Raw genomic sequence first — 12,914 nt, 5'->3', positions numbered from 1 at the left:
ATGCCTCTGTAATTCTGATCTCCCTCTGTCCAGGCCTTCTGAACTATGTAGTGCAGCCACTGTAAGACTGTTTATACCTCCATACTTGAGCATTTCTGGTCAAATATCATCTACTCCTGCTGCCTTTCCACATTTCAGGCTTTTGATGGCTTTTTCTACTTCAAGTATGGATATGTATTTCTGACTGTATGCCTGTTGAGTGTTTTTTACCACTGTGCTATCACTGCTTGTTTCATTTAGCAATTTTTCGAAGTAATTACTCCATGCTTCAACGATATCTTTTTCTCCCATTTTCATGTCACCTTTATCATCCCTAATTCCTTTTACAGCACTCTTTCTTCCATTTCTGAGCTTCTTCAACAACATCTAGAATATCTTGCCATCTTCTTGATATTTATTTTCTATGTTCTCACCAAAATCAGTTCACATCAGAGAGAACTACGTTCTTCCAATTGCGCCTCCGTAGCGCAATTGGAAGAACGACGGTACATTGCGCCCTTCGATTGGAATAGGCCTAAGTTCGATTCTCGTCGCGACGGGAGGAATCTTTATCTGGTCGATTTCAATCGAAGGTGAGTTAGCCGATCTCATACGGAGGTAGCAGGGTTTTTTCTCCCGGAAACTCGGGTTTTTCATCCCGCATACATACAAATCGGCCCTTCAGAACACACGCAATTTACAGACAAAAATTACTAGTTGTGGTGGTGTTGGAGGTGGGCGGTAGATGGCGTTGATGGAGATGATTCGTAGCAGAGGTTAGGTGTAGAGAACAGTTGTAGGTGTCCTCCCGCGATGAGTCTTCTGACTCCTTGGAGGTATCAGGAATAATAATAATAATAATAAATCCTCCCATGACTTTTGTTTAGCTAGTTTTACACAGTGTTTAGCTTTCTTACATTTGTCTCTGTATTCTCTAAGAGCACAAGCCGACTTATTTGCCAGGAACTTTTGATATGCTTTCTTCTTTTCTTTCACTGCCTCTTTAACTTCCTGTGTCCACCATGGAGTTCTGATTTTTCTATCCTTACAGACGACCTCACCATATGCCTCTCTGGCTGAATCAAGCAGTGTCTTCTTCAGGGCTTGCCACTGAATCTCCAAGGTTTGGTTCCTGTTCTCAAACTATTTCATTTTTTCTACAATCATGTTTGTCTATTTTAGTCTACAGTTCACATCTGAGAGCTGCTTAACTTATTTGCTTTAAAACTTTCTTAGTTGTTCTTCTTTTCAATATGAAATTCAATTTTATCCTGCTCAAGAATAGTGATCACTTCCAATAAATCCTCTGTACACTCTGGTGTCCTGCACCAGAGAGAAAACATCACTATCAACAATAACATAGTCAGTGAGTCTTTTCTTATTCCTTGCCTCTTCTCTCCATAAGTTTTCATAATATCAGATTTATTTTTTTTGCATAAAAACACATATGAAATCAGTGTCAAGTGTTTAAAAAAACTACAGATTCTTGTTGAAGAATGGTTTTGCAATCCATCAGTACTTTTATATTTCAGTGAATTTTTTGCTTACTCATTTTTGTTTGTTTGTTTTCTGGATGCTAACTTGTGCTGGTCATTCTGCAGTGCAGCAGAGATTTTATTCAATCTCACACATCAGAAGTTCCAGGACCTATAGCACTGTGGAGTATCTAACAACGTTCATTCTGATACACCGTTTAAGCTTTAATGAATTACTGATTTATGATTTATCAAGCAAATCTTATAATTAAAAAAAAAGTTGGAAAGAGATTGATATAATTAAAGGTATTAAAGTTTCATTACTCTTCCATTTACAGTAATAATTTAATATCATTTTTTGTAATACTACGGGAAATTTAATTGATTGTTATAATTAAATTCACTTGTCGTCTTCTCCACACACACATAAAATAATAATAAAAGTTAAATTAATTTATAAAATTTTTGGAAGTTGTCATTAAAACATCTTGTAACTTAAGTTTATGTGATAAAGTATCACCAAACTTTGGAGATATTTCATAACAGTGATGGAGATAACATGTGAAGTTTACAGTTTTCAAGCTTTTGCATATTTTTTTTCAGCTTGAAGTTAGTGTACGTATGCACAAACATTCAGGAAGCAGTGTAGCTTGTAGAAATGCTGTGCTGACTGGAATGAGAGTATGGATTCTTTTTAGAAAGAAGAGAGTAAAAAAGTTAAAGAAACAGAATCATAGACCTACAGATTTATCTGAAGTTGTTTCTTTCAAATGAGGAATGACAACTAGAAGATAAAAATCTAGAAGGCCTCAAATATTGTTTTAAAAGGATAAAGAGTAGTATAGGTTGAAAAAAAAAAAATCCTTTAACAATCTGCTGTTGTTTTCTTCTTCTGAGTTTTCTACATCATTGGATGAGATTGAAGACAGAATATGTTATTTGTTTCAAAACACAAAGTTATGTTTTCTTCTAATACTGCATACAAGAAAAAAAAAGGAAACTGTAGTCAGATAGAAAAAAATAACTGATTTCATCAGCACAAAAGGACTTTTTTAGAGAATGACACTGTGACATTGTCAAAACCAACAAAGGTTGTTCTAAGTGTTTTCTCCTTGAGGATAATTTTCTGAAGTAAAGTGATTTTTCTGGTAAGATGATTATCAGTGTACTGAGTTAGGACAAGAATATTTCTTTCAATTTAAAAAAGGAGAACTATTTGAGAGGAATTTTAGTTTTGAGACAGAGCAAGATGGTTCTCATTTTGGAACTGATTGTATCAAATGTAGTGGAAAGCCAAAGTTACTAATTCTAAAAAAAAAAAAAAAAAAAAAAAAAAAAAAGGATTAGTGAAGAATCTTGTTTTGTTGGAAAACACTAACAATTTTTGTTTTCTGAAATTAAACTTAAATTTGTGTGTGTGTGTGTGAGAGAGAGAGAATCTCTTGAAAAATTGTAAACAAATTTTATGGAAATTTTTTATATTAACTCAACTTTATTTTTGTATTACAGTTCTCTTATTTATCATGCTAAGATAAGTGTTATAATATATGAGATTTATTTTAAGATTTAGAGAAACTGATATCCTTTTAAAGTAAATAAATTTAGATACAGGAAAGAATCCAAAAATGCTCATTATACAAATCTTTTTATCAGGCACAGAGTAAAACATACATACATACATAAAGAGAAAAAAATATAAAAATGCATATGTACATACATTTATAACACCATGCTGGTACCCTGTGCGGACAGTAGTTAAGGGGAAGGATGAAAGAGTCCCACCAGAGAATAGAGCCAGATGGGATGAAAGAGAAGAAGCGAGTGGTTTGAAGTTGGACTGGAAAAAGTTATTGGTCAGCTGCTCCTGTTTTAATTTTAACAGATTTAGTGAAGAATTGATAGATGTAGTTCAGTGGGGTAGTATCTATGGAAGTACAAGTAACATAAGACTGAACTACAAACTGTTTGTGACAGTTTCTAAAGTGAGTTGCTGGGAGAGGAGCTAGTGATCAGTCATACTTCCTTTCCTTCCACAGTGTTAAGAATCTTTAGGGAAGTCTATGGTGCATTATCCCAAATAAGAAGAGTATTCTAAGGTTAGGTAGATTTGACATGTGTGAAGAGTTAGTAGTCTATGCAGGTGAAAAGTGGCATCCCTAAACAGTGGAAAAGAATATCGAGTTTTTTTTTAGTGGCTAAGGAAGCAGTTGATGTATGTTAGGAAGGGCTATAAGTAAATGTGACTTTGAGAAGAAAGTTTTGTTCCTATCTAATGATTTTTGTATTACTGGTAAGGGAAAGCAAATTGAGATCCTTTCAGAAAGCAGGCAGTACTGTATTTTGGTAACATTGAAGATGACTGGGTTATTTTTACTTCATCAAAGGATGGTGATTTTCGTATTCCCCAAACATCCCAAACACTGAGATGTTTGGAGAATACGAAGTTTGTCAAATGAATAGGAGAAATAGAATGTACTGTTTCCAGCAAGACTATGATGGTATTATATATTAGTGAGAGAAGGGCATTTATGTATAAGGGACAGAGTACATGTGATAAAACAAAGATTTCAGGCACTTTCACATTGATTAGGAAGTCTGAAGAGAGGACGCTGTTCCATCATGACATGCATTGATCAATCAGAGAGACAACCAACTATCCATTTACAGAGGATAGAAGATAGATCAAAGAATGGCAGTTGCTAAGCAGGCCTTGGTGCCAGTGCAGTCAAATGCTAAGAGCAAGAGTACAGGTTTCTCTAGGCCTTTCCATAACATGCATCCAGAGTTTGATAAAATTAGATCATTGAATCCATACTGATCATTGAGCTTCTTTTGGGTTAGGTTGGTAAACATGGCTACCAGATATGAGTAAGTCACTAGTTTCGCATACCACCACTAGATTACCTGCCGAGGTGTTTTTTTGTTTGTTTGTTTCTTTCTTTCTTTTTTTGTTTTTATGCAAATCATTGGGTGATTTGAGGAAAAGCTTGTTTTTCCCCCTAATGTTAAATTAGGACATGTGAGTTTTAAATTAAATGGTTGGACCTCTTTGTTGGCACCTTAAGTGATATTTTCAGTTACTAGAACATGTATTACAGAATTATGTTTATAGATTCATTATAGTAAGATTTTTTTTTGTTATAACAAGTCCCAAGTTCTAAGCTAATCCTAAGTGCCTGCTGTAGTTTTCAATTCACAATGAATGTTCCATTGAATCCTACTGAGAACAGGCAAAGCAACCAGAAGAATGCAATCAGCAGACACAATTCAGAGCCTCTTTGCCTTAGATGCTTCAGCCATAATTCTGAACATCTTCTGTTGAACGGAAATATTCAGGAGAAGAAATATAGAGAATGCATTTATCAGATAACCATATGTGTTTATTTAGTACCTGTCAGATAGTGATTTCCTGTCTAGTGACCAAAGAGCCTATTGGCCAAGTCGGATGGACTTCAGTTATCCAAATAATGCACTAACCGAGAATTCACTTATTTAAGATTAAACTTTCTGACATGGAATTGCTGGTATTAAGATGGAGGGTTATTTTCCTCATGATTTCTATCTGGCCTATAAGGAAAACCATATATTATTATTATTATTATTATTTATTACAATGTGACACCTCCAAGGACTCACCGAGGGAGAATACTCTACTCTGCTACATACATCTTGATATCTTCCCTACTACTTAATTCTTCAATAACAACACGACACTACTACCATCAATACCATCTGCTGCTACCACCAACAACAGCATTTTTTGTCTGTAAATTGCATGTGTTCCCATGGCCAGTTTGCCTGTATATGGGATGAAAAACCTGAGTGTCTAGGAGAAAGAACCCTGCTACCTCTGTATAAAATCAGTCAACTCACCTTCAATTGAAAAAGCTCATATAAAAATTCCTTTCACTATGATGAGAATTCAACTTAGATCTCTTCCAATCGAAGGGTGCAATGTTCTGTTGTTCTTCCAAATCCATCATGGAGACATTCATAGTTCATATAATCAAAACAGCTGCCTTCTTCTGGATGCTTCTCCTCTATGTACTACTTTTTTTGGTATCTGTCCATCAGCCTCCCTTTTATCCCTATTGCCAGTTTCATATCCATCCCCATTTAGTGCAATTTGTGTAATGAGTTCCATGTGATATCCTGTCAAATGCCTTTGCAATATCCATTGGTATCATTGTGTAGCCATTCCCCTTATCCAACTCAGCTGCCACTCTTAGTAGATTTACTAAGGCATGACCAGTCCTTCACAGAGCCATACTGCCCCCTCATACAGTATCATATTCTTATTCGCCCATTCCTGAATTCTCTTTTTGACCAACTTTTCCAGTACTTTTACCACCACTCCTGAGTTACTGACTGGTTTATAATTTGCTGTCACAAAGACTTAGATCCTCCTTTATGCAAAGGAATTTTTTGCCCTCCTTCCACTCTCGTGGGACTTTGCCAGAGATGAGACTTAAATTAAACAGCCCAGTCAAAGGAATTGCTAATTTCCCTGCACATTCTCTTAAAATGAAAGCCGATATCCCATCCAGTTGTAAAAATAGCCATAATTAAAATTCTGAATATTTTTATGTATTGTTTATGTTAGTATGTTTATTAGTTTTGTTTTCATAACACGCATTGTCGGCACTTGCGATGTGCCCGTTATGGAAATTGTTTTGTTAAAAGTGATATGTAAAACAGTTAAAAATTTAATGTACTTACCGGATTTGATTAGTTGTGTTACTTTAAACAAATTTATTATGGTTTGAAATATTAAGTTTTATGTTTTATGAGGACATTCTCTTGTCGCTAACGGAGACGTGTCAGCTATTATACAGTACTTAGTTTCTCGCTTGCCAAGGAGTGCGCATCACTCATCAAACTTCTCGCGGAGAAGTTTGATGAGTGATTGACAGCTGACAAGAAAGCGTCCGGTATCTGAGTAACGGCTGTAAACAGGAGAGCGTTCGGAAGGAATTTAGAACACAGGCCGGCAAACATTTATGTTCGGAAGGAACGTAAGTTTTTTAAGTGACAGTTGGAAGAAAATTAATAGTATATTCCGAAAAAGGAATCATGGAACTATTAAGTTTCAAAGTGGAATAAGTATTGATGAATAAAAGGAAAATATTGCTATATGCGTTTTAAACAAAATATTGAAGGAAACACTGATTGAAAGATTTATAGTAGATTCTGAAAAGGGACTCATAGAACTGTAAGTTTTTTTTTTATTGGAAGAGTTAAGACTGTCATAAGCATTTAGTGAATAAAAGAAGAAATTGCTATTTACGTTCTAAAGGAATGTTCGAGAAAACTTTGATTAGGAAGTTTCATCTGTATTAAGGACGCCAGATCTGACTATTATTTCTACTGAAGAAAAGAGACAGAATTAAGTCAGGAAGAATTAATGTGTGTTACATAAGTGATGAGAAAGGATCCTGTAAAAATGAAGAATAGAGTCGTATATCTTCTGAAAAGGGCCTTGACAGAGAGAGAAACTGGCTATGAACATTTTGTCATTTTGAAAACAAAGTGTTTAGTCTTAAGTGTAAGTTTATTTTAAAAAGGCCTTGGATCCAATTAATTTGTAGTTATAGTTATGTAATATTGTTTGAAGTGTATATATATTGTTTTAGTTTTATTAAATGTGTTTATTTTGTATTTGGTCTTGAGTCAGTGATTAATTGGATTCTGAAAGAAAGAGTTAAGATCATTGCACAAATTGGAGTGAACCCTTGTGCACATAATAACATATAGGTACACTCGGAATTTAAAAAAAAATAATTGTTAGAAACAGAGATCATTCTCTATGGTAGGATTAAATATTAAGATAATATATATCTCCTCAGTATAAAAATCCACAAATTATTAACACAGTCCTGCAGCTGTATTCAGATTCTGCAATATCCTGAATACCTCCATTAGCATCTCTGCCTCTGCTTTCACATCAGTCCCTGTCACGTATGCCACTATGCCACGACTAGGCTACATCTATACAGAGGCATATATCTGAACTGGTCTTGATTATGTGCATCTATATATATTGAAAAGAGTCGCTGTGAACTGACCTGATCATTTGCAACTATATATCTAAAAGAATCTTCATTTTTTGTTTATATTTATTTATATATTTTGTTAATTTATCAGGAATAAAAAGACAAAGACAATGAAAATAGACAGAATCAATGAAAATATCAACTGCATTGTGAATGGAGAACCTGTGGAACAAGTAAAACATTTCAGCTACTTAGGCATGATTTTTAGTGAAGATGGTAAGTTAAATATGGAATTAGACAACAGAATCAACAAAGCTGGTCTGGTAGGAAGTCAATTGAATAAATTCATAAGGAATAAGAGAGAAATTAGTTGGAACACTAAATTAGCTGTATACAAGACAGTGTTCAAACCAGTTTTAACTTATGGATCTGAGAGCTGGGTCAGAAGTAAAACACTTGACCAAAGACTAGAGACCACAGATATGAGAGTCCTGAGAAAGATTAGAGGCATAAACAGATGGCATCAATGGCAATATCATATTAAAAATGAGGATATTAGGAAAGAACTTGACGTTGTCAGCATCCAGGAATGCATTAGCAGAGCTAATCTCAGGTGGTATGGTCACTTAAACAGAATGGGCAAGGAAAGATTGGCAAAACAAGTGTTCTCTGCCAGGTTGGCAGGAAAACGATCCAGAGGAAGACCAAGATATAGGTGGATTGATACGGTACAAAGTGCCTTAGAAGACAGAAATATAAGATCTGATAATGTTGGAATCTTGACAAGTAGCAGACTGATTTGGAGGAAAATTGTAGATTGGAAGTTAGTAATGATGTAAATTTTTCATGTAGTACTATCATATCCTGTAAACCTCTTGAGGGTACATGGCAGGAATTTGATGATGGTGAACAATTTATGACTGTTAATAGGGAATATGACAAATATTTGTTGCTTTTATTTTAGTCTTTAAGTAAAATAAGGAACTTTATTTTTCTGTTTTTAATTCGTGAGTTACAGTTATAATGTTTAATTAGTTTTGCTTCATCTAGGATAGACAAGTGAGAAATTAAAGTAATATGATCTTCAATGTTACGCTGTTTGTGTACTTATTGAAGAATAGATGATTCTGGATAGTAATTGATGAATAAGACATAAAGAATGAAATTTGATAGACTAATTATTAAGTTTAACAGTATTCTTATTATTTTCATGCTGCTGCCATATTACAATTTAATTTTTTTTTTTCTACAGGACCAATAACAATCAACTCTAAACCAAATCCTGATGATCCTGGATTACAGGAAGGAATGATCATGTCCAATGGTATTTTTTTTTTTTTTTAAATGTAATTTTAAAGATATGAAATAGAACAAAACGAGCCAGAGTATTAGCATTATTGAAGACCTCCATGGCATCTGAAGACTAAAAGGAGGTCCATCTTTATAGTCATATTGCCAAACCTCACCTGCATCTCATTAGCACTCTCACCCACTAGAAAGTATTCTATCCCCACTCCTATAAGTCTATAGTTGTGGTATAATTCTTACCACTTTCTTTGCAAAAAACCTGCACCTCACTCTCTTGTTCAGATTTTAGTGATGACCGCTCATTCTTTCCACATATACACTCTTGCTACTCTGTAAAATATCTCTCCTAATCTATCTCACATACCAGTTAACTTTTAATCTCACATACAGTTAAGTCTCAACCATATAACCTCTCCTACAATGGTGTCCCAAAGCTAAGATGGACAAACTACATTTTTACCTGTATATGAAAAAATTTTAAGGACCACAGCCAAATATGGACATTATGGATATAAATGTATTGCTAGCATACTAAGAAATTATATTAAACAAAATGTATAACAAATTTTGTGTAATATAATTTGTTATAAATTTTGTACAAATTAAATTACAATATGTTTTTGGGAAAAGTTACAAATTTCCTAATGGATGTATTTAATGAATTAATGTACAGCGCTTATAGAAAATTATGCAGAGACATTTCAGTATGGAAAATTTTTCAGATGTAAGGCATTTGTTAGAAAATTTCTGACAGATGCCTTTCATCTGTCAGACTGGGAGACAATTTAGCCAATTTTTGTATATCACTGAATATTTTGGGAGAGTAACCTTAGAAAGCTTTAAAAATACCCATAAGTCAGATATTCCCAGTGTTCCAAGGTTGCATGAGGCAACCTTGGAACAATGAGTTATCCTACTTATTTACATAATTTTAAAGTATGTATGTATTTTTTGTAAGTTTTATATATATATATATATAATTGAAGAAATTTAATGACTAGAAGCCGAGAGATACCAAAATAGAAAAAGCTATTTATTTAAACACAGGAGTAGTTTTGTCTTCTTAGATGACTTCATTGGGTGCATAACATGAAAAAATACAAAAAATATACATTACAAGAGAACAACAGCTATAAATTAAGTTGCAAATGTCTTGCTAACATTTGAAGGTATTCTGGATGCCATAGTAATGTTGGGCACATTCATGTAGGCATGCATGATATCATGTATGCCAAAGTTTGATAGCTGAAGAGTGACAATTAGATAAGTTTTAGCTAAGGTTAGTATCAAGATGGACTGGATTGAGGACGATTTACATTGATTCTACAGTTCTTCTCACAAGCTCATTATAGCATCTAAAAATGTTTTATGATTTGTTCTGGATCACTGGATGAGTGATAGAATCTTCATTGTTAAGGTAAGCAGAATTAAGAATGGATTAGATAGTGTGTTGGCTCTAGTTCTGCCATACATATTGTCTCCGACATGCTCTTCCATATACAACTCAACAGATTTCTCCATATGACCAAAATAGGGCACATTGCAGTTATGCCAAAGACAGTAAACTCCAGGATGTTTTAGGCTGTTTTGTTTCAGTTTAGGTGTACTGAATAAAGAACGGAGTTTAGCTAGAGGAGTAAAAGTAGCACAGATTTTAAATTTCTTGGGAATTTTAGCTAACTTTGGTGAAATGGAGCTATATACAGTAGAGATATAAAGTCTTTTACATCAATACTATCATCAATAAGGTGAGCAGATGGATTAATTCTGTTCCACAGAATTGAGGTGGATGGAATGAAGGATTGGCAGTGAGTATGCAGTCTAACTGTGAAGTAATGTTGAGCAGCTGGCTCGAGTTCCTGTAGATCTGATGGAAATGGGAGCACAATGAATGTTAGTTCTTCTGAACAATGGCCATGGAAATATCTAAAAACATAGAAGAGACACAGTGTAGAAACTGATCATCTATGGGAAAATGGCTGAAGAGAGTCTGTAAGAAATGTCATTAATCAACCAAACTGCCATATGCTGCACAGCATCAAGAATGTTGTTTAGAAAAGTACAGGGCACTATGCCAAACATGAGAGCAGTATTCCAAGGCTGGTTGGATTTTGGATTTATACAGAGTAAGTAACTGTTCAGCAGAGAAGTGCTGTCTTGAATAACTTGGATACCTTTGTGGTATCCAAGTTATTCAAGATTTCTTCCAATGTGTTTCTGGTAGAAGGATGGCTGGTAGTGAGTATGTTGTTCAACTGTGAAGGAATCCTGAGCTGCTGATGCTCAAGTTCCTGTAGATCTGGCAGAAATGAGAGGCATAATGGATGCTAGTTCTGCTGAACATTGGCCATGGAAATATCAATAGAAGGGGCATGATGCAGAAACTGATCTGTGAGAAAATGGTTTAATAAAGTTTGTAAGTGATGTGTCATTAGTCAACCAAACTGCCTTTTTCTGGACAGCATCAAGGATAGAGCAGGACGAGTGGAGTGTGCTATCATCAGCAAAACTGAGTTACCATGGAGGAGTTGGAAGAGAAGAATGAAGCCAGGACATCAGCCTTGTCTTTAGTTGATGCTACAGTTAGGGTGGGATAGAGGAGGTAGCACAGATGGACAAAAGTTTCACCCAACAGTCTTAGTGAGGGGACCAGAAGGCACGACTGCCAGTAGCACAAGCAGCGAGTTTTCTACATTTATCCTTGTTGAATTTAGACTTTTCTCTTTTAATGGTGGTTTTACAAGAGTTTCATTGGATTCCTCATGTAGACTTTGATGGAAGGTGGGGGTGTTGTAGTCTCAAATAACTTGTAATAGGCTGTTTGCTTTTCTTCAACCACTCTGGTACACTTCTTACAGAACCATGGTTTAGATATGGGTTGGGAAATTTGAACAGAGTGAGGAATGAAAGCTTCAATTCCAACATGAATTATTTCTATACCAAGATCACAACAAGTATATGGATCAGAAAAATGAAAACAGTAGTCTGACCATGGAAAGGAGGAGCAAAAGTCACATAAGTTCTCCCACTTGGCATTGTTGTTGTAATGCCAAGTGGGAGGTTGTGAATGGCTGAAGGAAGGACATTTCACCAGAAATGAAACTTGAATGAGATTGTGATCTGAATTATCAAGAGGAACAGTCACCTAAATATTGCCAGTAGGAAGATGAATTATCTGTTTTAAGTCATTGCTTAAAGAAAACATTTCTGCCTCTCATCTCTAAGTAAAATTAAAAAAAGGGAGCCAGTTAGAAGTATGGACATTGAAATCACCAAGAAAGATTACTTCACTGTTTGGAAATTTTGAATGAATGAAACCAAGTTTTAAAGATGGGGAGTTAAAGTGGTCAGAATGATTTTCAGAATTTGGAGAATGGTAGAGTTGCAGATGAATGAAACTAAGTGTGGCAATGAAATCTTAAGCCACAGCAGGTCAGAAAGGTGAGATGCTAGGTTAAACATCCTTTAGCAAGGAATATCAAAATCCACAAAGGTGCAAGACCTCCCTTATGCCAGAAGGAGTTATAAAGGGCGTAATTTGGATAATTAAAATGGGCTATGGTTGATTTAGCAGAAATTTGCAGTTCAGTCAGAAATAGAACATCTGGTTTGGATGACTGAAAGTAATGATTTTGATAATGCACATCATTTATTTAAGTTACTGTTGATGCCACAGATGTTGGTAAAATGAATATGAAAGATATTTTTTGTGAGATTTTTGAGTTAGTTTTTGAATTTTAGAGGGAGGTTTATTTTTTAGTTTAACTGCAGAGACACTAAACATATTCAGGTTTGGTTTCACATTTAATGTTTCAAAAGGTGAAAAGAAAAAGAGAAGGAGAACATGCAGCGGGAGAAAAATAACTCTTAAATGTGTCACCCATACAGAGAGCATCCGGTCTCCAAACCACAATGTGTCCTCAGCAGTGTCCCCCTCATACCATTACACAGCCATAGTTGGTAGTGAGATAATGTGCCAGTTGATGAAGAAGCCTCCTAAAAAAACATTAACATCCAGTTTTGTTTCATACACTAACAGGTGGCCACCCTGTGTAACTGCTATACTACTGGATCCATGCAGTATGTTTGGCATATGAGTCTATTAGAGAGCAAAAGGAAAGAGTGAAAGAAATGATTGTTGAGGCAGGTATGAATGATT

The 12,914-nt window shown here is 35.0% G+C and overlaps 1 protein-coding gene across 1 annotated transcript in view; it reads left to right on the top strand.

The window, feature by feature from the left end:
- Positions 1-12,914, top strand: part of LOC150095193 (xaa-Pro aminopeptidase 1-like) — a 606,338-nt gene that overhangs the window by 553,309 nt on the left and 40,115 nt on the right. Inside the window, exon 22 of the mRNA XM_090410814.1 lies at positions 8,700-8,771. Within this exon, the coding sequence (XP_090266940.1) occupies positions 8,700-8,771 (72 nt within the window). The remainder of the gene's footprint in view (positions 1-8,699; positions 8,772-12,914) is intronic.

This window comes from Typopeltis vanoorti, chromosome 20 (assembly GCF_054136105.1).
Source record: "Typopeltis vanoorti isolate ZY-2024b chromosome 20, IOZ_Tvanoo_1.0, whole genome shotgun sequence".
Classification (NCBI taxonomy): domain Eukaryota; kingdom Metazoa; phylum Arthropoda; class Arachnida; order Uropygi; family Thelyphonidae; genus Typopeltis; species Typopeltis vanoorti.
The sequence above is the reverse complement of the archived record's forward strand: the minus strand, read 5'-3'. Positions and strand labels throughout refer to the sequence as shown.